General features: G+C 39.4%; 1 protein-coding gene across 2 annotated transcripts; it reads left to right on the top strand.

The window, feature by feature from the left end:
• Positions 1 to 5,698: 5,698 nt before the first annotated feature.
• Positions 5,699 to 26,659, top strand: LOC108990124. 2 transcript variants are annotated; one of them, XM_018963993.2, is made up of 15 exons: positions 5,699 to 5,883; positions 6,286 to 6,414; positions 6,578 to 6,692; positions 6,784 to 6,894; positions 7,988 to 8,092; positions 8,957 to 9,040; positions 9,118 to 9,233; positions 15,810 to 15,911; positions 15,995 to 16,108; positions 16,198 to 16,254; positions 16,808 to 16,874; positions 16,995 to 17,048; positions 25,543 to 25,617; positions 25,895 to 25,930; positions 26,105 to 26,659. In XM_018963993.2, the coding sequence occupies exons 2-15, from the start codon at positions 6,356 to 6,358 to the stop codon at positions 26,195 to 26,197; spliced, it is 1,188 nt and encodes a 395-aa protein (XP_018819538.1). In that variant the 5' UTR covers positions 5,699 to 5,883; positions 6,286 to 6,355; the 3' UTR covers positions 26,198 to 26,659. The 2 variants fall into 2 exon arrangements, with proteins under 2 accessions (XP_018819538.1, XP_018819539.1); XM_018963994.2 differs by lacking the exon at positions 5,699 to 5,883 and having other exon boundaries at positions 6,300 to 6,463.
• The last annotated feature ends 590 nt before the right edge of the window (positions 26,660 to 27,249 follow it).

Raw genomic sequence — 27,249 nt, 5'->3', positions numbered from 1 at the left:
GACAGTGTTGTGTGGTACACCTTCTAGGAAACTTGGGAGAGGTGTTCTCCCTACGCCTGTAGAGGTTCGAATATGGGGCATCGACCCCAATGACTAGGTGGGATCTGAAATCGATGGTGATGTGTAGCGTTTAGACGCCGAGGGACGAGCAGGAGCATCGGCCTAAGTAACCAGGCAAGATTTGAAATCGATTGTGCTGGGTGGTGTCTGGGCATCGAGGAGGGTCATCGAGCCATACAATCCACATGTGCATGTTTACATACGAAAACATCAATTTTTATTTCTTTCTTCGACGATTCTTTACATAAGGAATCAAAGAATGGAAGAAAGAAGAAATAAAACAAAAAGATGGGGGCCACTCATGGTGTGATGCTTCATATCACTGGTTGATGGGACCAAACTTGGTTAGCCCGAAGCAGCGTCAGGAAGTTAGAGGCTAGGTTCCCTCTTGCGCTACACGGGCTTGATTTCGCTATTTTCCTTAACCCATAGTTCGTGCACGTAACACTCCCTGGCTACCACTTGCTCACCAAGCACCACTCCTACCCCATTCTCTATTGGAAACTTCATCTTAAGATAGTAGGTTGAGGTAACCAACTTCAGGTTGTTCGGCGTCGGGCATCTAATAATAGCATTGTATGAGGATTGGGCCTTGACTATGAAGAAGTTTTCCATGGTGGTCATTTTGCACCTTCTTGTCCCAGTGGTGATGAAGAGCATTTTGGCCCCTAACGACTGCATTGCCTTACCAAAGAACCCTCTCAGAAGCATGGGGGATGGTCGTAGCCTATCTAGATCTATCCCAATTTTGGTGAACACCTCCCAAACGAGGTTGTTGGTTGAGCTGCCACTAACATCGTCACTACCAAGGCGTCATCGTGTGTATAGATGACTCTCTCACAGTCCTCGTATCTCATGTGGCCATTTTGGGCTTTCTTCTAATGCTAAAGACCTCTTCGTATCTCGCCCTCCTGGAGTAGGCCTTCCGGCCTGATGTGAAGGCGACTCCGTTGGTGAGTCCCCCGACAATTGTGTGGATTTCGCCTAGTGGGACATCATTTATATCCCTCTTCGATAGGCTCGTCTCTCTTCTCCTCAAGCTTCTCCTCCTCAGGCTCTGGCTCCATCGGCCTCCCCGTCTCGGCTGCTGCCTATCTCTACCTACTCGCTTAGGGGGCGACGAGTAGCGACCGCCCTGTCACCTACGCATCTCCCCCCGAACTTCCTCGTGTACGTCCTTGCGGATCTCCTCCATGCTTTCCTTCTAAGGAGATGGTAGTCTTTAGTCTGGTGGCCCTCCTCTTCATGGTAAGAGTAGTACAAGCGGGCCTTTCGATCGCAATCTCCATCCTCTTGTGGACTTCCTTCCTCCTGCATCTGCACGTGTATGCTAGCATGCACCTTCCTCGAGGAGGTGCCGTCGTCACCCCCTTTTCCTGCCAGGCTCCTTTTCTGCCCTAGTCTCCTTATCATGGGATTTGGTGCTAGCGCCTCATTTGGGGATGCTTGCAGCCCGCTCTGCACCTGTGTACCTTGGGGCGGTTAGAGCCCAAAGGGTGACCTCAGCATTGACAAAGTTGTCAGCCGATCCATGAAGTCCCATAGGGTCATCGGGGTCTTTTACGCGATTCTTTCCATGAAGGGGCTCAGGGGCCAGATTCCACTCAGGAGCACTGCGGGTAATTTTCTCATCCTGGTCATCTGTAGTCAGCTACTCCTTATTGAAGTGATACAAGTATGCCTTTAAGCTCTCTTCCTCCCACTGCTTCACCGCGATAAGGTAAGTGATTGATTGTCTTCTTTTCCTGCTGGCCATGAACTAAGCCAAGAACTCTCGAAGCTGCGAATGGTGCCTAGTCGAAGGGTGCTGAACCATGCCTGAGCGAAACCTTTCAGTGTCAAGGGCAAAGCTTGGTACGCTATCTCCCCCGGGAAGCCGTGCAGCGTCATGTGAGTTTTGAAGTTTTGAATGTCTCCAGGCGCTTAGTCAGGTCCTTCGACCTGTCGTACATCTCTATCTGTGGGGTCCTAAATTTTAGGAGGAATAGGACTGCCATCACTTTGCTATAGGGTAAGTCTATGCCTCTAAATAGCTAGTCTAGGGTGGATGATCCTCCTATCTTTTTTGTCATCTCCTCGTACTTGCCCATAAGACTATTCAGTTCATCGCCCATCTACTTGCATTCTTCATCTTTGGGTGGCAGCCAGCCAGCCTTCTACGACTCCCCTTCCATTAGCTTGCTTTTGCTCGGTCCGACACCTCCCTTAAATTCAACATTCCTCTACTTCAGCACCTCGTTCTCTCTAGAGGGCCTTGCGTCTGAGGTCAAACATTTCACAAGTTCCTCCATTTTTGTGAACCTTCCTTCCATGCTTGCCGAAGTTGAATCTTGCTCGAGGTCGTGTGGGAGCGCATTGTGTCCGGCATACAAAAGGCAAGCTGATGTTGTTAGGACGAAATAATATCAGATCCCGGAGACTATACCAACTATTGATGCGTGTTTTGTAGCCACAGGACAACGACGAGTTTGTCGTACCTGCAAAGGAGAAGAAAGGACGTCTGGGGGTGGTCACGTCACCTTCAATGCCAGAGTTAGCATCCTCTAGAGAATAATCTAAAATTTGAGAAGTTGAGAGCAAAGTTTTGAGTAGGATGGAAGTTAGAAGTGAATACCCAGTGCTCCCCCAACCCGTCGTCAACCTTTTTCCCTTTATAGTCGCTTCCCTGTGGGGTTTCTTTGTGGCTGCAATGATTGCCTCTGCGTTAGATGCTGTGATGTCACATTTAATGTCGTTGTTCCTATTGGCTACAGGGGTCCGACCTCAGGGTTAATTACTCCTAGTTGCTTCAATACGCTCGATCATGTTGGAGACAAGATTCCAGCATGTCTGCCCCCCGTTAATGCTTGATAACTGGAGGAGCCGTCGACTCCTTTTCCCTTCCTCGAGCCCCTGGGTTTGTCTAGGCCTTTCCCCATTAGAGGTAGTGGGCTTTAGGGCCTGGGCCCAGCCTGAGCACAAAAAACTCATTTCCAATAGATGTGGAATATAAAAAATTAAGTGGCGTGAGGAGATGGGTCAAAGAGAGATAGAGAGAGAGTTGAAATGTGATGTGAATGGGACATTAAGTATTGAGGAGGAGAGAGAATGAGGGAGAAAAATATGGAAAAAAGAGGAAGCTTCTGGGGGCAAATGAGAGGGAAAGAAGGAGGGTGTTACGTATCGAAATGACACCGTTTTACAGGTGGGTTGGGCTTCTTCGTGGGCTTGGGCCAAGTTTGGACTTGGGTGTTATAGTCAGAGATTTATTGACGATTAAAATTAGGTAGAGATTTGGATTTAATGAAGCTAACAATTATATAGTGTTTCTTTGACCGAGATGTTCGTGGTTCATCACTGCTAAGCAAACGAAGACATGTGATTGATCACCAAATTCATGTAATTTTGCCATCCACTTTATTTGGAGCCTATTACGGTTAAGCAACATATTAGGTTTGAAATCATGCATATATGATGCATGGCAGGTAAGACACACATTATGCTTGGTTGACCAAGAGCGAAATATATTAGGATTTAAAATTAAATCAACATGTTGGAAACTAAACTAGTGTTTTAACTAATGTGAAGAAAAAACATACAAAAATATTATTTTTTAATATATATAAAGTTTCATCTATGTTAAATAAAATACTAATAAAAAAACTGTAAGATTTTATTGAAAATTATTAGTTTCGGAAATTGAAATGACGAGTTTAGAGTATTTAAGATTCAAATTTAAAACTTCTCCTTTGATATTATGTTAAATAACCACTAATTTTAAAATTTTAAATTTATATAAAAATATAAATTTAATTATTTATATTATATCTTAACAAAGTCGGATTAACTTCTTACATATAATATAATGGAATGATGAGCTTTTGAACTCTTAACTTGGAGCTCGAAGTTATTAAATTAAAAAGTGACGTCTTAAAATTAAAATGAGATCAAAATTACGTTTAATTTTAGCATAATTGCTTCAAGTCTATGACCAAAAATAAATAAATAAAGACAGGAAGGAAACTCCCCATTTGCTACTGCAAGTATAAGCCGGATAGGATTGATATCATTTTAACTCATCTTATTACTGTTTATAAATTTTAACTCACAAATTTTATTATTATTTAAAAACTATCTCAACTCATTTTATCTCATCTCTGAGTTAAAAAAATCTCACCATTATTTAAATTAATAGCTAATAAAAGTTGAATAAGTTTTGTATTTCTTTATTATTTGAATTGAACTGGTTGAACATGAAACACTTATGTCATGACAACACAAAATGCATATTAAATTCTCAGGAAGTTTCCTCTATCCATGGAAAGAAATTGATATGTATTTAGTAAAAAATATGTATTGGTTCCATATTTAATGAATACTTATCATATTTATACATTTATACATGTACGTGAGAAAATCGAGTTTGAAAAAATGAAAATAATAGATATATGATTTTTTTTTATAATTATTTATACAATTATATTTCAAATGAAAAATATTTTTAAAAAATAGTTTATAAAAATAACATCATTTTTTTATAAATACTTCAATTATAAAATATGATTACAAAAAAAGAAATGATATTTACAATTTTAAGATATTCAAACCCACACACTCCCTTTAAAAAAAGTTGGTAAATCTGAAATTCACATAAAAATTTATTTTTTAAATAGTAGACTCCACATTTTTTTAAAGAGAGTGTGTTGGGCTAGCGGTTAGCGGCTAGCGTACCTTAAAATTGTATCTAGCATTTACTCATGAAATAATGAATATTGCTATATATAGTTTTAGGGTGTACAAACGCTACACATATTTTTTGGAAAAAAAGTGGGCAGCATTATTAAAAAATAATTTTTTCATATAAATTCCAGATTTAATTATTTTTTTTAAGGAGTAAAGATTGGAGACTATTTATTATAGAGTAATGTTACATATAATCGCAGAATGCGCAAGTGCCGTATAGTCGTTTTGAAAAAGAGTGGAATCTACTATTAACAAATTAGTTTTTTTTTCATGTGTATTTATTCATTTTTTTAAAGTGATTGCACTGTACTTGCGCACTTGCGACTGCAACTATTATTTCTCTTTATTATATTTCACTTGTGAACCTATCATCTAATGCCACATCATAGAATGATGAGAGGATGATGAAAAAAATGATAATGAATAGAATTGTTTTTTTAAATAGAGTTTGCAGAACTTGCACATCCTATAATTACAAAATATATTTACGTGGAATAATAATAACATTTCTAACTCTATTATTCCATTTAGAGAAATGATATTTACAGTCATTAAATATGTATATGTCGCATAATTTTTTTTTAAAAAAGGTAAATAAATGACTCACATAAAAAAAATTAAATTGTACAATATTTACTAACTTCACGACTGTAACATTATTTCTTTAGGCACACTTTGCAATTGAATCAAATCAAACCTTACAAGTTGTGCATGTATTAGTATAGAGATTTACTATATATCAGTTATTATTTATTTCTATATCTTATATCTATAATTTTTTTATAAGATGTATAAGTGTTTTTTTATAAAATATAAAAATATTTTTCATAAGATGTGAAGTGTGAAATAATAAATAACAAACGATGAGAAAATCTTTTATCCGTACATATGATGTTGTGGACTTTCCAGTTAGGTTAATTATGTCGCACATTTGCTATACATGGCAGACCTTTTTGGCTGTCCTGGACTCCAAAGAGAAACAAGAAGCAAGGCTGTAACCAGATCAGTATATGTCCGAGGAAAATCCAGATGTAGTTGTGGGCATTAATAAACAGTCTTGCGCTTGCTCGCTCGCTCGCTCCACAATCTCTGGTTCTCTCTGTGAGTTCCTCGTCTATCATCTCTATAATTTCTTTTTCTTTTTTTCTTTTTTTAATCTGCAAGTTCTTTCCTTTTTCAACTTTTATGATATGTTATAATTTTCTGGGGGATTCCGAGTTGATTATTTCAATAATAGTACAGAATGTATTGTATTTGTTTCCTTCACGACTGCAATGCCGCATTGTTCTCCATATTGGTTGTAATCTGGGTTTTTGTTCATTTTTCTACTCGGACCGATAAAGATTTTGATGAACTTTTTCTCTTTGTTTTTCTTTTTATAAAGCATGAATCTGAATTTTGAATAAGTACCTGAAATCACAGAGAATGAATACCAAAATAAGTAAGTAAATTATTAAATTTTTGGTTAGATTCTAATTTTCATGTATTTTTCATGCCTGTTAGTCTGGTGAATTGAAATTCCACTTGTGAAACTGTCGGGTTTGGTACTCCTGTAAAGTTTGCGAAGACGGCCATGTTAGCTCCGAAATTACTCAAGGAAGTAAATATCTGCTGGGCATGTGACTTGTTGAGGTAAAGTTTTTCAGAGAGTATATACCAAAATGGGGACCACATACCGTAGGTATGACTTGGTTTGATCATTGTTGCCTGCTTGATGTTTATTTTTGCTCTATTAAACTAGAATTTTCTCATATCACAAGAATGGAATCTTCTTGGTTTTCCTTATTCTTGGCAGTGGAGTTTTTAGGAAATCAAACAGTGATGGTGCTAGGCTTCTAATCACGACAATTATAGGAGTCATCTTTGGGTTTTTTATTGGTGCTTCTATTCCATCTGTTTCTCTAACCAAGGTATTATTGGAATCCTTCATTTTTTTTTTCTTTTGTGTACCATTGCTTCAGGTACCTATTTCCATTTAATTGGTTCTTTAAAATCTCGCAGATTAACTTACCTTCAAGCTTTATATCATCTCTTGATGTAGCCATCACTGACACGCATAGATCAACTAGAAGCAAATCTCTTGAAAGTGGTGGTTCTGGCAATTTTCCCAAGGTAAATTCTATACGTGGTCTCCTTGTGTTTATTACATGTATAGATATATTTTTTGGTAAGAATATGCATACATATATATCTAACTGTTATTGATTTTTTTTTTTCTGTTATCAACTCTATACTATTTAGAGATATATGGCTCTGATAAATACATTTTTCTGTCAAATTGTTGGTTTTTGCTTCTCTGTTTTGGATTATTTTTTTTAATTCGCAAAGCAAAAACAGGTTCTTATAGTTTGGAAATGAACGCTACTTTTACAGGCAATTTTAAACTTATTGTCCGAGTATGTCTTTTTCTGTTGCAAGTTTTTAATGATTCTCTCGTAAGGGTCAATTTGGCCTCTTTCACTGAATTTGTGAATGAAAATGCTGATTTTGGTGGCAGAATAACATGATTCTTATTTTACTTATCAAAAAAAAACATGATTCTTATTTTTAATTGAATCTCATGATTGATGGTTCATGTTCTCAGTATGTGGCAGAGTTTATTCAAGTTAATACAATAAAAGAAGTATCTGTCTACAGGAAATCTAGTTCTTATGAAAATGGCAAGGGAATGGGAAGTCTTCTCGTTTAAAGATGTAATCCCTGTATGTTAGTACCTCAGTTGACGATCACCTCATTTGCATGTTCAGTGAGAACTGATAATTGGCTGGTTTATTGACCCTTTTGTATTATAATACTCATTCAGTGGTCATTAATGTAAATTTCTTGAAGCTGCATACTGATTTTGTGGACGTTTGGAAATGGGCATATGTTTTTTTGAGTATCTTTAGGAAGAAGCATTCCTCTTACATATGTGCTTCTACATGGTGGAACAATGAAATCATTGTAGAATTTTTGGTTCTTCAGTTTTTCCCTGATTTATCTAGTCGTTCTTGCTGCATGATTACCGAAAATTCTACTTGGATTAAAAGTTAGGGAATAATGAATCAACGGGGTAAGAAACGCTGGATCTTAAAATTGGGTTTGCTTTTATAGATTCCTTATGTTTGCAGATTGGCATCATGGTTTACTCTAAGCAAAAGTAAATTATGAGGCCTAGTTTTGGTTTGGACTGATCATATCTTGTGGCTTGGTTGTTTGCTCTCAGATATATGTTCCAACAAATCCTCGTGGTGCAGAGTCCTTACCTCCAGGAATTATTGTGCCAGAAACTGATCTTTATTTACGCAGATTATGGGGTGAACCCAGTGAGGTACGGTGCTAGGGGAAGGAGGGGGGTGTAAAAAAAATAATACTTAAATGTTTTTTGGGGGGTTGTAAAAAAATAATACTTAAAAATGTTTTTTCAGTATATATTTTTCTATACAAAAATTATTATTAACATATTTCAAGATATAAAAAATATGATCAATTATATTTATCGACTTAAGGATATATGCAGCATGACTATGGCAGTGAAATATCAAAAGTTATAGATAACAAAGAACTTAATATATTTAATGTTTCCCTTCTAAGTTGTGGATGTTGAGAAGGTAGAAAAAGTAGGGAAAAATATTGAATGGGACTCGAGAGAAAATTGAAAAGAACAATGCATAAAAAACAGAGGGTAGAAGAAAACAATGAAAAAATTAAACTCAAGGGAGAATAAGAAAATTTCACATTTTATGATTTCTTTTTTAAAGAAAAATATTGTTGGACTTGAGAAAATCCGAGAGTCAAGATTTTATTTTATTTTTTTAAATCAATTATTATATGATTCAGGGCTAAAATTTGAATTTTAGTAGAAACCTAAATATATGGTTCTTCTAATTTTAGAAATTTGGTAAGATAGATTTTCTTGTGAATTGGGGTTTAATTGTTCATCCTTTTGGGGGGGACGGACTAAAGAGTAATTTTTTAATTGGGGGTCAAGGGAGGAGGGGGTGACTGTCCTCCAAATGCCCCCATCATTTGGGGATGAGGACCTTTCTTCTTTTATGTTGCATGTCTGTATATATACTTGAACATAGAGCGTAGATTTCAGTAGAACTTCACCTTTGAGACTTTTACTGATTGTGCATGTGAACCAACTATCTTATGGGAATTATCTTTGAGAAGAAATTACTAAAATCTGCAGGATCTGAAGAAAAAGCCAAAATACTTGGTTACATTCACTGTTGGTCTTGACCAGAGAAATAATATCAATGCAGCAGTTAAAAAGGTTACAAAGGGACCTTTTTTTGTCATGAATTTTGATGTTTCAATGATGCAGACTAACAGGGTTCATATTTTTTTCAGTTTTCTGAGGATTTTATGATCATGCTTTTTCATTATGATGGTCAGACGAGTGAATGGGATCAATTTGAGTGGTCCAAGAGTGCAATCCATGTTAGCATCAGGAGACAAACAAAATGGTAAGTTTTTGTCACTGTCCATTTCTTTCATTTCCTACCATTTTGATATGTTGAATAAGAGATTCCTTAATTCTTTCATTCTGTAGGAAGGTTTGTTTAGTTTCAAACATTGAACTAGAGTTATAGTTATTTCTATTCGTTTGTGGAGTTAAGTCAAGTGCATTTTATAATCCACTGAGACTTGTTTTGATAGGTTAATTCAATGAGACTTATTGTAACACCAATAGTGGAAGAGTGTTTGTGAATTGTTTGAAAAAACTTTTTTAAATGATAGTTTGACAGAGTTTTAAATAGTGGTGGGCCTTATACAAGTATGCTTGGATGTGAAAATTCCTTAGATGAATTTTGAAAGATGATATAATAAATCATTTTTAAAAATTTATTTGATTTAAAAATTATATAAATCAGAGACAAAAGTGCTCACAGCCCCGGGGGTGGCCAGAAAACTCTGACCGCCTCAAGGCAGCCCATGGGCGGCCAAAAAAACTATTGCTGCCATGGTGAGGCTCAGATCAGGCCTCCCTTTGCAGTCAAATTGGCCACCACGGGCAGCCCAAATTGGGCTGCCGTCTATGGTGGACGGGCAGGCCAGCCACCATGGGGTGGCCGCAGTTAATTTTTTTTTTTAAAGTTTTTGAAAATTATTTTTGTAGATGGTTTTTTAAGTTTTTGGTGTTTGGGAAAATTTTGAGAAGATTTAACATTGTAGATATTGTATGTTTGGGAATGAAATCATCTTTGATTGATCTCTAGTTTTTTCTCTCTCTAGTTTCTCTCCGTACAGTTTTAGTTTTTTTCCTTCTGTTGGTAGTGATTCATCAATGGCTTTTCCCTCTTGAGGGGATTAGTGTATTCTCTGAATCATTAGGTTTGTATTGTCTGTGGGTTGGTTTAGATGGGGTTGTGCAAGGAGGTATTCATTGATCAGAAGTTGTTTGAGTTTAGAAAGGAGAATGCAAGGTGGTGGAGGATAATAGAAAGTAGTCATCGTGGTGTGAAATATATTTCAGTGGATTGGGAAACTCTGGGTTGGCTAGGTTCTATGGTGAAGGAGTGTGCAGTAACATTGGGTACTCAGGAGTTTCTGCGAACTCGTAGAAAAGGGGACACTGTGATAATAGTGAGGAAGGGACGTAACTTTAATGATAGTTTTATCTCCATCTCAGAATTTGGTCGTGATAAGAGGAGAGGATTGCTTGTGATTCCGGAAGGAAGGGGAAGGGATGGAAGAAGCTTGCTGATATTTTAATGGAGATGGCTGATATCCAGATAGTTGCAGCAAAGAAGAACAAAGGTGAGGGAGGTGCTCCATCATCGTGGGCAGGAGGTGCAAGGTCGTACAGTGAGGTGCTGAAGAAGGTATCGTATCGTGCTGCGTTAGACGTGGTGTCAAGTGTAACCATCTCTGAGGACGTGCAGCGGCATGGTGTAGCAGAAAGCATATTGGCGGGGCTAAATGAGGAAAGCATTTTGAAGACGTTAGCTGGATTGGAGGAGAAGATCGGCATTGTGTTAGATGAGATAAATTATCTAAAACGGTGCTTTAAAGGTAAGGAGGTGGTGGGCCGAAATGGTGGGCTTGGTATGGGTCTGGGCAGAGCGATGGGCTTGGGCAAGGGTCAGGCATCAGGCCCTGTGAAGGCCTGGAGGGCAGTGGAGACAGTTGGGTCGGGGAAGTTTCTCGGATCCGAGATATCGGACCAGGGACAGCGGGTGGCGCTGATAAGTTCATTACCGGCAACCTTGCCGGCACAGAAGCTGTCGACAACCTCGGTCGAACCCTCTGGTGAGACGGAAAAGGAGATCCGACTCGGATCCGAGACTTTGGACCAGGGTCATGTTGCTCCTGTGGCGCCGATAAGTGCATTATCGGCATCCCTGCCGGCACAGAAGTTGCCGACACCCTCGGTCGACCACTCAGGTGAGACGGTAAAGGAGTTCCGACGGGAAGAGGTAGAGGAGGGGGAGATTCTGGCGTTAACTTCTGCGTCTGTGGAGAATGGACTATCGGAACTGTGTGGTGGACGAGTTCCCAGAAGTGGTGCACGAGCAGTCTGGCTTGAGGGATAGAGTCCCAGAAGTGGTGCACGAGCAGTCTGGCTTGAGGGAGAGAGAGATGTCTCTTTGCGGTGAGGTGTTTTCGCGGGACAGTGATGTGGTTCAGAGTGGTCTTCCACTTTTGGTGATGAGTAGACCTGATGAGTTATTTTCTGGGGATGATTCTCCTCTTAATAATATGGTTTTAAGTGGTGAAACAAATAAGCTAGATGTTTCGGTGATTCCCAATAACAGTGTTGGGGAAGAGGGGGCTCTTACTCCTTTGTGTACACTCCTCCCCAGTGATTATGGGAGTTGTTCGACGAATTGGATTTTTAAAAAGGTAGAGGAGCTACAGAAAATTTTTGGGGTCTCTTTTGGAGGTTATGAGGAACAATTTATGGCCCTTCTTGTGGCTATTGAAGCTAGCCGTTTGAAATCAGCTTCAAAACAAGATAGGGAACTTAAACGCTTAACATGCTCCATCAATTATGATGTCAAGGAGGGGAGTAGTGGAAGGGTTAGATCAAAAGGGAGGGGTAAGTTAAGTTTTAATGAAGCCTAAGATCGTTTCTTGGAATGTAAGGGGTCTCAATGATAGGGACAAACGCCTTCGGCTCAAAGCGCTATTGAGATTATGGAAGGGAGATGTGATATGCTTGCAAGAAACAAAGTTGGGTTTTATTGATAGAAGTTTTGTGCGTAGTATTTGGGGATGTTCTTATATGGGTTGGTCCTATTTGGCCTCTCAGGGAGCATCAGGTGGAGTATTATTAATGTGGGATAAAAGAGTGGTCGAGGCGATTGAGGAGTGTGTTGGAGAGTTTTCGGTTTCGGTGTTATTCAAAGATGTGAGCGATGGGTGGATTTGGGCTTTTGCAGGGTCTTATGGTCCTAACGTAGATAGAGATAGACGACGGTTGTGGGAGGAGTTGGCGGGAATACACTATGGGATGTGCCGTGGTGTATGGGGGGGATTTTAACATTACTCGTTTTCCTAGTGAACGATCGGGGCATCATCGACACACTTTGGCCATGGCGGAATTCTCTGAGTCCATCTTTGATATGGATCTTATGGACCTCCCTTTGGTGGGTGGTGAGTATACTTGGTCTAATGGCCGTGCTTGGTCGAAATTGGATAGATTTCTTGTCTCGCCGTTATGGGAAGCCCACTATCTAGAAGTTAGTCAGAAAAGGTTAGCTAGAGTCAGCTCAGACCATTTTCCCATCCTCTTAGATTGTGGTGGCATTCAAGGGGGTCGCCGGTATTTTAAGTTTGAGAATATGTGGCTTAAGGTGGACGGGTTTGTAGAGATGGTGAGAACTTGGTGGACTTCGTACCAGTTTAGTGGCACTCCGAGTTTTATTCTTGCAGGTAAGATGAAGGCTCTAAAGCAAGACCTGAAGAAATGGAACTTGGAAGTTTTTGGTCACATTGACAATCAAAAGTCTATTTTGATGGAGGAGTTGCAGGAGTTGGAGGGTAATGAATTATTGGGAAGGGCTTTGGATGAGTTATTGAGAAAAGTAACGGTTGTGGCAGAATTGGAAAGGGTGTTGCTGTTAGAAGAGACTTCATGGCGTCAAAAATCCAGAGCCCTCTGGTTGAAAGAGGGTGATAGGTGTACGAAGTTTTTTCACAACATGGCTAATTCTCATCGACGTAATAATGCGATTGAGTTGTTACATTCAGGTACACAGGTGCTATCTTCTTCGGCTGATCTAGAAAGTCACATTGCACATTATTATGAGACTCTGCTTACCGAACCAGTAACTTGGAGGTTGAAGCTTGATGACTTACCATTTGAGGCAATTGATCCGCAGCTTGTGAGTGTATTGGAGAGACCTTTTATGGAAGATGAGATTTTCAAGGTCATATCTGGTATGGCTAAGGACAAAGTGCCGGGTCCGGATGGTTTCTTAATGGGTTTCTTCCAAACTTGTTGGGATGTGGTGAAATGTGATGTCTTGCGGGTGTTCAGTGAATTTCTTGCTTATCAAAAGCTTGAAAAATTACTTAATGCGACTTTTATTGCACTCATTCCAAAAAAATATGGGGCGTCGAATATTGAGGATTTTCGTTCAATAAGTTTGATTAGCAGTGTCTATAAGATTATTTCAAAGGTCCTTGCTAATCGGCTCAGTCTAGTGCTGGAAAATATTATCTCCAAGCCTCAGAATGCTTTTATTCATGGGAGATATATACTTGATTCGGTGCTCATGGCAAATGAGTGTTTGGATGCTAGATTGAGGGAGGGAAGTCCAGGTATTCTTTGCAAGCTAGATATGGAGAAGGCTTATGACCATGTGAACTGGGATTTCCTTTTGTATTTATTGAAGAGGTGTGGTTTCGGCGATAGGTGGATTTCTTGGATGCATTTTTGCATTTCAACGGCTCGGTTTTCAGTACTAGTTAATGGCACTCCTGCAGGTTTTTTTCATAGTTCGAGGGGTTTGCGACAGGGTGATCCATTATCTCCCTTTCTTTTTGTCATAGTTATGGAGGCGTTGAGCAAGATGTTGCAGGCTACTGTTAGTGGGGGTTTCTTATCTGGTTTTCAGGTGGGAAATGGCTATGGTAGCTCTTGTATCATTTCACATCTTCTTTTTGCAGACGATAATCTGTTGTTTTGTGAAGCGAATAGGAGTCAGGTCCAAACTTTGCGTGCATTATTACTTTGTTTTGAAGCAGTATCAGGGCTTAAGGTGAACCTTGACAAGTCTGAGTTGGTTCCGGTGGGTGTGGTCCCTAATATATGCAATCTAGCAAGTCTTTTGGGTTGCAGGGTGTCCTCGTTCCCAATGAAATATCTGGGTCTTCCGTTAGGTGCTACTTTCAAGTAGAGCTATATGGGATGGGGTGGTAGAAAAGATAGAGAAAATGTTGGCTGGATGGAAAATGGTGTATCTATTGAAAGGAGGTCGTCTCACTCTCATCAAGAGTACCCTTACAAACCTCCCCACTTATTTTTTATCCCTTTTTCCTATGCCTGCAGGGGTGGTGAATAGAATTGAGAAACTCTTCAAGGCATTTCTATGGGGAGGCTTAGGGGAGGAGAAGAAAGTTCATTTGGTTAATTGGAAGACAATATGTTCTCCAGTTGAGTATGGGGGGTTGGGTGTGTGTAATTTGAGAACTTTTAATAAAGTGTTGTTGGGGAAATGGCTTTGGAGATATCATATGGAAGAGGGTTCTTTGTGGAGGGAAATAATAGATGCTAAATATGGGGTTGATTGGGGTGGTTGGTGTTCTAAAGAAGTGAGAGGGGGGCATCGAGTGGGGCTATGGAAGTTTATAAGGAAGGGGTGGATTATTTTAGTAAATCATATTCGTTTTGTCGCAGGTGAGGGTGACCGAATCAGTTTTTGGCGGGATGTGTAGTGTGGAGATCATGCATTGGAAAGAGTGTTTCCAGCTTTATATCGTATTGCAGTTAACAAGGACGTTTCTGTGGCGGAAGTGCGATTATTTGCTCATGGTTCGCATCAGTGGAATATTCTGTTTAATAGAGATATTCATGATTGGGAATTATCTATGGTTTCAGATTTTTTCAGCTTGTTACATTCTTTAGGGTCTACTATGGCGCAACAAGACAGCTTGAAATGGAGGTTCCAGGATCATAAGAAATTCTCAATAAAAGCGTATTATAAAATTTTGATTTCACAGGATCACACCCCATTCCCTTGGAGGAACATTTGGAGGTCTCGAGTGCCCTCTAGAGTTGCTTTCTTTGTTTGGAATGCCGCCCTTGGGAAGATCTTAACCACGGATAATTTGAGGAAGAGAGGATGCGTTGTACTGGATTGGTGTTACATGTGTAGAAAGAATGGAGAATCGGTAGATCATCTTTTACTACATTGTGACGTAGCAAGAGGGTTGTGGGATGAGATTTTTCGACGGGTCGGTGTGGCTTGGGTAATGCCTAGGAGAGTGGTGGAGCTGATGGGTTGTTGGAGAAAATTGCAGGGCAGTCATCAAGTGGCAGCAGTTTGGAGAATGATTCCGTTGTGTATCATGTGGTGTATTTGGACGGAAAGGAATATGCGCTGCTTCGAAGATAAGGAAAGAACAATGATGGAGCTGAAGAATTATTTTCTGCACACTTTATTGCTTTGGTTTTCAGCTATTGTATTAAATGGGGATGATATACATGAATTCCTATCTTTAGTTTAACGCTCTTAGAATGTATCTAGGTGTTCAACTGTATACTTCCTGTGTACTAGGTATATGCCTATTTCATTCACATCAATAAAGTTTATATCTTACTTATCAAAAAAAAAGAAATCATCTTTGACTGAAAAGTTGTCTCTGACTTTAGTGACGGTTTTGGTTGCCAAACATGGCGTCAAGTATACAAAAATGATGAATAGGATTGCACATGGCTTGGGAGGGAGAAGTTCCTTGCCTTTTATAATGATTCCAAGAGTTTTCAATTGTAAAATTGACTAGTCCTTTCGCAGTTTAGGCCTAGACATGGCTTGGCTTTCATTGGGCCATTATAATTTATTTTCATGCTCGCACTCTTTTATATTTTGCAGGTGGTATGCAAAAAGGTTTTTGCATCCTGACGTTATATCAGCTTTTGAATATATTTTTATATGGGATGAAGATCTTGGAGTACAACACTTCAATGGAGATAAGTAAGTACTTATTTATCAGTTTTTTCTGTGCTCAAATCCACCTGTTACATGTTTCTTTTTGTTTTTCTCATGCCGTTTGCCAGGTACATTGAGTTGGTTAAGAAACATGGTTTGGAGATCTCTCAACCCGGTCTTGAGCCCAATAATGGTCTAACATGGGAAATGACAAAGAGGAGAGGTGACAGAGAAGTTCACACGTAAGCTTTTCCCCCCTCTCCTGTGATATTGCTGTAATATGCAATTGGAAATTGATGTGAAATTTCTTTTTGTCTGGATTGATGAATAGAGTTACGGATGAGAAGCCAGGCTGGTGTAGTGACCCACATTTGCCTCCTTGTGCTGCGTATGCTCTCTCTCTCTCTCTCTCTCTCTCTCTCTCTCTGTATGTGTGTGCATACACGTGATTACATCCATAAACTCAATGCAAACACAAATTTTCCAGTCATTGTACCCAATGCTTGTAGAATTGGTGCTAGGTTTTTACCTAGCACTTTGCCAGTTATCTTGGACAGAAAATAATCGGACAGTTAGGTGTGATATGCCTGGATTTCTAGCATGCTGAACCATTGTTGTATTTTTATTAATTTATTTATTGATTATTTGTCTTCCAGAAAGTATGACATCTTAAAACAACTATTTTTTGAAAACTAATAAAATTTATTGATCATATACACCGGTTAGCTAAGGTTTGCTTAAAACTTTGAATATTTTTGCTTACCATAATGCAAGATTAATTATGATGCGTAGATGAAGATTACCTACATAGCATGGTGGGATGATGCGTTGGCTGCCTAATTCTCGATATATGATCTCCGATTAGTGGAAAGTCCGTAATGGCTTACAAACCTAAGTAAATCAGTTTCCTTTTCACTTCCACATCTCTTTTATTCTTTCAGATTTGTAGAAATTATGGCCCCCGTCTTTTCTCGGGAAGCTTGGCGTTGTGTGTGGCATATGATTCAGGTATGTTGTGTATTAAGGATTGTGTGGCTAAGTTTTATGTACATAAATACACAAATTGTGTTCTCAGTTACTGTCAGTTGTTCCTACTACCCTAACTAAACTTTTAATTCTTGCTTGTAGAATGATTTGGTGCATGGATGGGGATTGGATTTTGCTCTTAGAAGATGCATAGAGGTCAGCAGCCTTCCTTTATTTCTTTGAAGGATTTTTCTCCCCTTTCATTTGCCATATTGATTGCCTGATCATATCTTTCAATTGCGTTCTCTTTTTTTTTTTTTTTTTTTTTTTTTTATCAATAAACAAAATTTTATTGAGCATCAAATGGACAAAGGCCCCAGTATATGGGATATATACCGCCTATGCGAGCTAGTTTAGCGATACAAGGAATTCATGAAAAGACATGACATTACAGTCAATGACAATCAACTTCTAATCTCATCCTTTGACTGCTATCAATCTTCAAAACTGTTTGCATTCCTCTCTCTCCAAATACACCACATAGACAAATTAGAACCATCTTCCACACTGTTGCAATCTGAGGGTTGTCCCGGATGCCTCACCAAGAAGTTAGGAGATCGATTACCCTTTTCGGCATCACCCAAGCCAATCCCAACGGAGCAAAGAAGTCATTCCACAAGGTTGTAGCAATGTCACAATGAAGTAATAGATGATCTACAGACTCTCCACTCTTTTTGCACTTACAACACCAATTTATGACTATGATGTGGTGTTTCCATAGGTTGTCTATTGTGAGGATCTTTCCTAATGAAGACGTCCAAACAAAAAAATTTGCCTTCAAGGGTGCTTTTGTCTTCCAAATACTCTTCCATGGGAATGGATTTGTATTATGCGTGATCATGACTTGATAGTAGGAGTGGATAGTGAACTTCCCTTAATTAGAAAGACGCCAAAAACTCGTCTTCAACTCCCCTCATTATACGGGTAGAGTACACTAGATCATAAAACGAGAAAGCATCAACTTCCCAGTCTCATGCATCTCTGAAAAATGTAACGTTCCATTGGGGAGGACTATGAGATAGAATTAAGAGGTCCGCAATTGAGGTTTCTTGAGACTATACCAAATAATTGTGGATAAGCTTCCTTGAGTGGCCTTTCACCCATACGTCATGCCCAAATTTGATTCTAGACCCATCACCCATGTCAAAGCAAATATTTCTTTAATATGTGTCCCATCCTCTTCTTGTGTGTTTCCATAGTCCCACTCCATATGACCCACTTACCTCATTTGAACTCCATCCTCCCCATGTCTCGCTATATTTCGATTCTATGACGACTCTCGTTGTGGTATCTTCATAGCCATTTACCAAGCAAAGTTTTGTTAAAAGATTGTAAGTTCCAAACACCCAATCTTCATTCCGAGATAGGGTAGCACACCGTGGCCCATTTTACCAAGTGAAATTTAAACTCACCCCCGCCCAAAAGAAATCTCATTGGAGTTTCTCCATGTGATGGATGAGCCACCTTGGTGGGAAGTGGGAAGTGGAAAGAGTGATAGAAAATAGGTTAGCGAGTTGGAAAAGGTACTTTTTATTAAAGTGGCCCTACCATCTCTAGATAGATACATCTTCTTCCAACTAGCCAATTTCCAGTCCATTTTTGCTAGTACCTCCCCTTATCAATTTCGATTTGAACGGGGGCACCCAAAGGAAGACCCAAGTATTTAATCGGCGTCTTGGATAACTTGCATTCCCGAAATGTTAAACATGCTCTCCACATTCGGAAGTAGGTGAGATATGTGTAGTGAACCAATATTTGCCTTCCCCGGTAAGAATCTGGATAAGAACTCATCCCTCCAAAACACCCGAAATCATCTTGCTAGAAGTTTCCATTACAAAAACAAAGAGTAGCGGAGATATAGGGTCACCTTGTCTCAAGCCTCGTGAACTTTTAAAAAAGCCCTTTGGTGTGCCATTCACCAAAACAAAAAACAGAATAGAGATGCATTGTTTGATCCAAGAGCACCATTTCTAACCAAAGTCACATCTCTCGAGCATGTATAACAAAAATCTCCAATTAACACGATCATATGCCTTCTCCATATCAAGCTTAAACAGAAGCCCCAATCCCGACTTGAGTCTACTATCCAATAATTCATTTGCAATAAGTACTGAATCAAGAATTTGTCTACCTCAGAAAAAGGCATTTTGAGTTTGAGATTAACTTCTCAACCACCATGCTCAATCTATTTGCCAAAATTTTCAAAAGGATCTTATAAATTCCACTCACCAAGCTAATAGGGCGATAATCTTTTACCTCTACAAAGCCAGTTTTTTTTTTTAATGAGAGCAATAAATGTTGCATTGAGACTCTTTTCAAACATACCAGTTTCATGAAACTCATGAAAGACCCCCATTGTATCTTCTTTAGTCACTTTCCAACAAGTTTGGAAGTAAACCATAGAAAATCCATATGGACCTAGAGCTTTATCACTCGCCATGCTTCTTAACACTTTTCTGATTTCTGTTTCTTCAAAATGCCTCTCAAGCTGTCTTGCTTCTTGCAATCAAGAGCGTCTCAATGTGAAGCCCATCTAATCGCGGTCGCCAAGAGAACTGTTCTGAAAGTAAACTCTTGTAACAGTTGACATTGTGATCTGTGGTTGGAAGAACCCGCTCCATTGACCATCAACGTCTCTATGACTTTGTTCCCTACGCGAGTTAGCCACCCGATGGAAAAACTTGGTGCATTTATCTCATTCCTTCAACCAAAGTGCTCTCAACTTTTGTCTCCAAGATATTTCTTCCAATAGAGAGACCCTTTCAAAGTTCGCAGACACTTGAATTTTATGAGCCCTCTCTGTTTCAGATATACCCTCTCCTCCTCTACTCCCTCCAATCCTTTAAGTTCCTCAAAGAGAGTAGACTTTTGAGCTTCTACATTACCAAATGCTTGCTCATTCCAAATCTTCAAATCTTTCTTAAGATACTTCAATTTACATGCCATGATGTAACTTGGAGTGCCATGGACAGTGTTTCAAATACTGTACCGTACTGGCTGGTACGGCTGAAATATGTCATACCGGCCACTGGTCCAGTTCAGGTATTGCATATATTTCGTACCGGCCCAAATCGGTCGTACCGGCCTATATTTCGACCTTTATTTTTTTTACACTTTTTCAAACTACAAGCTCATTTTTTGACTCCCAATTCAGATTAGGCTATTTATAATTTATATATATATGTATTTATATATAATTTATTCATATATAGACTAGTATTTTGGAATATAATTTATATATATATATATTTATATATATAATTTATTTATATATCGACTATCCCGAAACGGTACTAGTACCGAAAGATTTCATTCCAGTGCCTTGACCGGTACGGTGTCCGGTACGATATTCAAAACATTGGCCATGGAATTGATAAGAAGACCACCATTGCCAAACTCGATCAAGAAAACCATATGATTTCAACCACGTGTTTCCAAACTTGAAGCACCTTGGGCCACCATGAATACCTCCACAATCAAGAAGGATGGGAAAGTGATCCGAATACAATATGGGAAGCCTCTTTTGGATAAGTTCCGGGTAATATGCTTCCCATTCTGGTGATACTAGGAATCGATCAATCCTTGACCAAGAGGGATGTTCTTGGTTGCTTGACCAAGTGTAAGCGCCACTTGCAAGAGGAAGATCTAGTAAATTTTGTTCATATATGAAGTTAGAGAACTCAACCATTGGTGGATTAAAGCTAGCACCACCCAATCATTCACTTCAATTGCTTTCTTTTTATCATGAATAAGTTTTAAAGGGGCTAGTTAGCATAGAAAAGATTTGGTCTTGGTACTACAGACTTAATTGTCCTTGTAGGTTAGTCACTGTCATCATCATCACTTTGTTTCCCCTCCCATGTTGATCTATCAGAAAAACTCATGGCAAAAAAATGCCTATATCAATACTTATTTATTTTTAAATGTGTATAACTAATAGTTATAAAGTGATTTCATTGGTGTCAAAGCATGATATTTTTATAACTCAAGTCATTCACTTTTTCACTATAATATGAGACATTGATCAGGTTTTGGCGGAAATGATCACATTGGGTCACATCTGTGTGGAGATTAAGAAGTCTGGAGATATGTGCTAACCCAATAGCAATTAGTAGAAACAATTAAATGATCAAAGTAAAAGCATGTAACACCCATCCTTGTTGTGGGACTTTTTATAAAAATAATTTTAGAAAGGACGACAAGAATTACTGTTCGATTTAAAAAATTTTACTTCCATACCTAGGGTGCAAGACTTTACGTTATAAAATAAAACGTGCTTTGAGAATAAAAAAGGTTTACAGCAGAAAATATCAAACTTAAAATAAAAAGGCTTCTCATACATTTAAAACGCTCATGTCTAGACTTTCTTGCTCTTCTTCTTGGGCCGTGTCCGTCTTGACGTGTTCTGCTCATTTAGTTCCTGTGGGGGGGAGGGGTATACATAAAAAATTAAAATGAATCGAATACTCAGTAAGTATTACTTTATACTGTAAACATATAGCAACATAGGATTTCAGTCATGCATTCTTCACTCATACATACATACGTACATACAAGACAGTAGGCATGCATTCATTTTTGAAAACGTCACTAGGCGGGGATTTTATAAAAAAATGGACGGTTTTCTTCTTGTAAAACATTTCTCCCGCTAGTGCCTTCATTTCTTAAAGAGTCCGAAGACTCATGCATTCTCTTATCACTTTCCATCGACTGTTACACATTATTACGCCCCGTGTGCAGGGATTGGGAATCCATCGATCTAGGGGCAGTATGGATGCACTACTAGCACTACTTATCCGGCATTGCAATCTGCCCGTTCATTGGTACCCTCATGCATTCGTTCGTTCATCATGGTCGTTACGTGTTTTCATACATCATAGCATTCATTCATTCAGTGCTTTCTTTTGTTCTTTCATTAGCCAGCTCATTCATGGAAAACATCATTAAAAAGCATGAGCATGAGCATAAACTTAAACATCACATTATCGAGGCATCATTGGAACCATCAGTCCATGGCATCCATAGAGTATACAGTTCAAAGGGACATTTTAAAACGTTTTTTTCACATCGCTTAAAGCATCGGTTCGTAAAAGCACGAGGCACAAGCCTCACGTTTTTGTTTTAAAAAGCTACATCCAATATCTACTACATATAGTCATCCATCACATGCATATAATTAAATACTTGGGTTGCATAAAAAGGGGCTGCCAAGAATAGCCATGCGTACATATACTTGAAGACTTAAACTTGACATGTTTTCATAAAAACTCGTTCATTTTGTAAAGCGTCGTAAAGAGAAATATTTTCTTTTCATTTCTTTCGTATCTTTAGAAAACTCTAGAAGCATATGAACATAATACTTACTTGGTCTCCATGCTATTCTCATACCATGCAGTCCATTCACGTGCATGTCAGATGACAACCAACCTACATGCATACAAATAACCTTAGCGTCATTTTCTATCTAGTACATAAGCAATTAAACTAGAAATAGAGCTATACTTCACTTGGGACACTCATTCTATTCTAGGGCTCTTACGTGTCCCTTACTATGCTAAAACCTTTGAGGATCCACTTACGGTAACTACCTCTTCCAAACTCAACGCCCTACTTTGAGTATTTATCCACTAGAGTGAACCACATGATTCACTTTAGGGTGAAGACACGAAGACCCTCATTTTACTCTTCTTATTAACCTCATCCTGATGCATGACTCAGACCGACTAAGTCACGCATCCCAATCCTAGACAATACACACGTCACTTCCTAAATTCGAGCCTATGCTTCATCATCATCATCATCATCATCCTCATCCATGCATATTACAAGACTCAAAGCCAACTATAAGGCTCAAACATCATGTATCTATGCTTAGGACAGATTACCCATGGTAAATTCGTCCGGCACATGTACCCTACTTCCTTTTAACACCTAAGAGCAACATATAATCCACTAACGACCTTACACAAGTAGGCTCCATACTCTGATACCAACCTTCCTTTACTCGGTTGGCAGGACCCTCCTTACTTCTAGTCATGTTACAAGTTCATCCCAACACTTGACACGACAGGACTCTATTCACAACTATACCTTACGTCACGTCACATAATTTGAGACTACTCCCAAGCTATCAGTTACATCACAACTAGTTTGGGACACTGTTCCATAGTTTTCGACACTATTCATCACGCTCTTCGCTCCTCAACTATGCAACCATCATTATCTTCGCGACACGCCACACGGTGTATCGCTTCACCACATGGAGTACACTTCATGTGTACTCCCTTCACACTACACTACACTACACCATATCACCACTATGGTGCATCACTCTACCACATGGAGTACACTCCACGTGTACTCATTTCACAACACACTACGCCACATCACCACTACGACACACATGCCATTCGATGCATCACTCTACTACATGGAGTACGCTCCACGTGTACTCTTCCAAAAGGGTATATTTCACGTATACTTTCCTTATTTTACGTGTACTCTCTTCACATTACACCATGCTACTTCACCACTATGCCACACCTCACAATCACACTTCACAGCACAATCCACAACACTACACAACACACTTCCCAATTACGCCTAATACTTCACGTGCACCATTACACTTCACATCACACTACACAACGAACTCCACAATACCAACAACACAGTCTACAATCCAACCAACCAACCAACCAACCAACCAACCAACATAATAATGAGGGAAAGGGAAAGGGAAAGAGAGTTATACTATCGTCGGGATAACCCATGCGTTGCTCGCTGCCCGGCACAGTCAAAAGCCGCTGGTTTGGGTGGTGACTGTTCCGTAGTGATCACTGCCATGACCTTACAACGGGACTATCTCGGGAACCAGATCTAGGATTCTAGCGGGTGGATCTAAGCTATGCGAGGGTGGCCGACATGGTGGGAGTTCATGGGTGGTGGCTAAAGCCGTGTACAATGGCTGTTCACAATGGTTGGGGGGCTGTTTGGGCGTGCGGGTTGGTGGGTCTTGAAGTGGTGGCCGTGGTGAGGCTCATGGTGGCAGTGAGGGGCGGAGCACAGCGGCGTCTAGCAGTGTACAGTACATCCGAGAGAATGAGGGTGTGTGCGGAGGCTAGGTGGCTTGGTTGGAAATGGGGAGGCTATGGGGAGGTCACCGGTGAGAGAGGAGTCTGATGGTGGTGGTGCGGTGGCATGGGGGTGGCTAACAGCGGCTCTATGGGGAGAAACCCATGTGTGTGGAGGAGCTGCGTGCATGGTCTAGGGAGGAGCTTCGGCGGCTGGTTCGACGGTGGGGGTTGCTGGGAGGTCATGGGGCTTCGTGGTGGTGGCTGGGCTGAGTTGCGGCGGTGCATGGTGGCCGAATGGGTGAATAACCCATGGAGAGACCCATTTCGTGAAGGAGAGAGGGAGCTGCGCGTGGGGGCTGGGTTCGGTGGGATGGTGCTAGCCGGCATGAGGGGGAGCTGTCGTGGTGGCCGGTGACGTCACTGGTAGCGCACGGCAACGCTGGGTGGGGTTTCTTGGAGAAGTCGTGTGGGTAGGGAGAGGCCATCAAGTGCGTGAGTTGAGGGAGGAGAGAGAGGGAAAGGGAAAAGTGAGGGGAGAAAGAAAGGGGCTTGGGTTTTAATCCCAACCCTTTACCTTGGGGTCTTCAAAACGATCTAACAGTGAACTTTAAATATTGATTTGGAAATGCGAAAACATTAACTTAACTAAAAGCACTAAGAGGATTTAAAATAGAATATTATTTAAACTAAACTTTAGTTTATAAAATAATATTCTTTCATCATTAATAAAATGATGAAGTTTTGCTAATTACTTTTAAGAGAATAAAACCATCTAATTAATTAGAGTTTTCAACATAATTTAAATCTCACAATATATTAACTAACTGAAATCATTTAGATAAATGATTTTTATACAATTATAATATTTTTGGAGCTCTTAAAAATATTATAATTGTCTTACTTAAAATCAGATTGGGTCCAATAACACTGGAAATATACCCCATATAAATATTTCCAAGACATTTAAAATATTTGAGGGCTTTAAAACTCTAGGCGTACTCTAAGAATCGACCGCTAGCATTAAAAACATGCCTTCGAGGTTCGGCATGCAAGACGAGACTCGCAGTCACTAGAGAGAAGCAAACTGTTACATCCTCTCCTCTTTGAAATAAATTTCGTCCTTGAAATTTGCTTACGTCAAAAAGGAGGAGCTGGGTGTTACGATCCTTCCCCCCTTATAATAAATTTCATCCTCAGAATTTGTTTACGTCAGAAGGAAGGAGCTGGGTGTTACAAAGCACCTGTTCATCAACCTTAACCATGTAATGGTAAGATCACTTAGGGGCTTATTAAACATATTCTGTTTGTACGTGTGCCTGAAACTTAATTTTCATCACAAAATACTTAGCAAGGACTAGTTGGGGTCCTTAATTTTAGATTGTGAAAAGTGACCAATCAAAAGAAATTTTAGATTTTGAAAAGTAGGGTCCGTAATTTTAAGTGAAATTATGATTGTACTCGTTGTCAAATTGATCAGGTAGGTTTGCATCATCCTATCTAATAAAATTTTCTTTTCTTTGATTAATTACTTACTTTCATGGCACATCCTAATCAGTTTTGTTTTCTTTACACAGCCTGCACACAAAAAAATTGGGGTTGTTGATTCACAATGGATTGTACATCAAGTAATACCTTCTCTTGGGAGCCAGGTGAGTCGTCAGTAAGGGTGTCAGATATTTCCATTTGCATTTAGTTGCATGCATGATTTATCTTAGAAACCCCATGTCCGTGCATGGTAAGTATGTGCATGTAGCACGCATTGTAATCCTGGATCTTGCAAGGCATTCAGACATTTTTGTACATTTTTTCGCCAAATTAGATTTAAGTGTCAGGTAAATATTCTATGCAGGAAAATGGGAAGTTTCAGTTTTGCTTTCTCAATCATGTTCTTGTTATTTAATTATTTAATTATCTATTAACTTTCAGGGCCAGTCCGAGAATGGGAAAGCTCCATGGGAAGGGGTATGCATATGTTTCATTTTTATCTGCCACATCATTTTTTTAATAGATGTCGTATTTTACCAAAACCTGATATCAGCTATCCATGGTGCTGTCATTCTGTAACTTCTTTACTGACGCTGATTAAGTTTATCAACTAAGTGTTAGTTTTTCTTGCTTGGTTGTTTTCTCTTGCAGGTGAGAGCAAGGTGTAGAAATGAGTGGGCTGAGTTTCGGTCTCGCCTCGCCAATTCAGAGAGGACATACCTTGCTCAAAGCAAGAAAGAGTAAATTTGACAGATCCCTTGTTCTTCCACACTTTTCTTTTTTCTTCAGTGTGCATGTTTTTATTTTGTCTTGGGTGTTGTTAATGAGCTCAATGCTTCATGCCACGGTTTGTTTTAGGTGCTCTGGGTAGTAGGCTTATTTTATATTTTGCTACATTTTCTACTTCTCATTGTCAGCCATACTTGCGAAAGAGAAGAAAAACTTGCCTTATTGTCAGTGGATTGACACGGGTTTATTAGGCTACTCTTCGCTGTGGTTTTATTCTTCCCATGATGGCTTTGCCTTCTTTCAGATGTAAATATTAATTTGTGGTATGTTAGGGCAGTGGTGGTGGGTGATGTTGGCTTCAAGACTGGGACTTCATAAGCATCCCCTGATTAAATTTTCGATTTGTATCAATTTGGGATTATTACGTCCGTTATCATTACTTTGTTATATAGATGAGTTCATGGCATTTTGAATATCCCTAATTATCTCATTTTACTTTGCATAAATCCATCCTGTACATGTAGCTGTAGCTACCATCAGAAATCTTGGTGTAATTTTGAAACAGCCCATCCTTCACTAAGATTTTAGGAAAGTCTTTTACTCAACCTTTCAATGGATATTTGCAGTGCATTCTAGTTTTTTCACCATTCTCAGGACTAAGAGGTGCGTCCATTTTTAGAGAAAGTCTTCTGGTCTTCAAACCACTTGTGTTTTTTGGTGTGATTCTTGAGCAGCAGTTGTGGTAACAGCTGGGATGTCTCCAGGTAAGTCTTCGTTGTCATGATAGGGATTGAACACATTCAGTTTCAAATATTTGGTCATTGAGAAGGCGAAGTGTATGAGTTTTCTGTGGGGGATCCATTAACAGGAAGTTGTAGTAACAGCGATCCTTGGAAGATAAAATTGGCAATAACTACCAAAGGGATTATTTCATTTTCGTTGTGGTTACACCATGGCTTACTTGGCTTATAAATGCCAAGTCCCTATCCCCCGTTTAAGGTAAAATCCAAGCTCAAAATTTATGGAGAACGTCAAAACATTTCACAGTTTAGGTTAATTAATTCGAA

The sequence above is a fragment of the Juglans regia genome, chromosome 14, assembly GCF_001411555.2.
Source record: "Juglans regia cultivar Chandler chromosome 14, Walnut 2.0, whole genome shotgun sequence".
NCBI lineage: Eukaryota > Viridiplantae > Streptophyta > Magnoliopsida > Fagales > Juglandaceae > Juglans > Juglans regia.
Note: the sequence above shows the minus strand (reverse complement) of the source record. Positions and strands in the feature narration are given on the sequence as shown.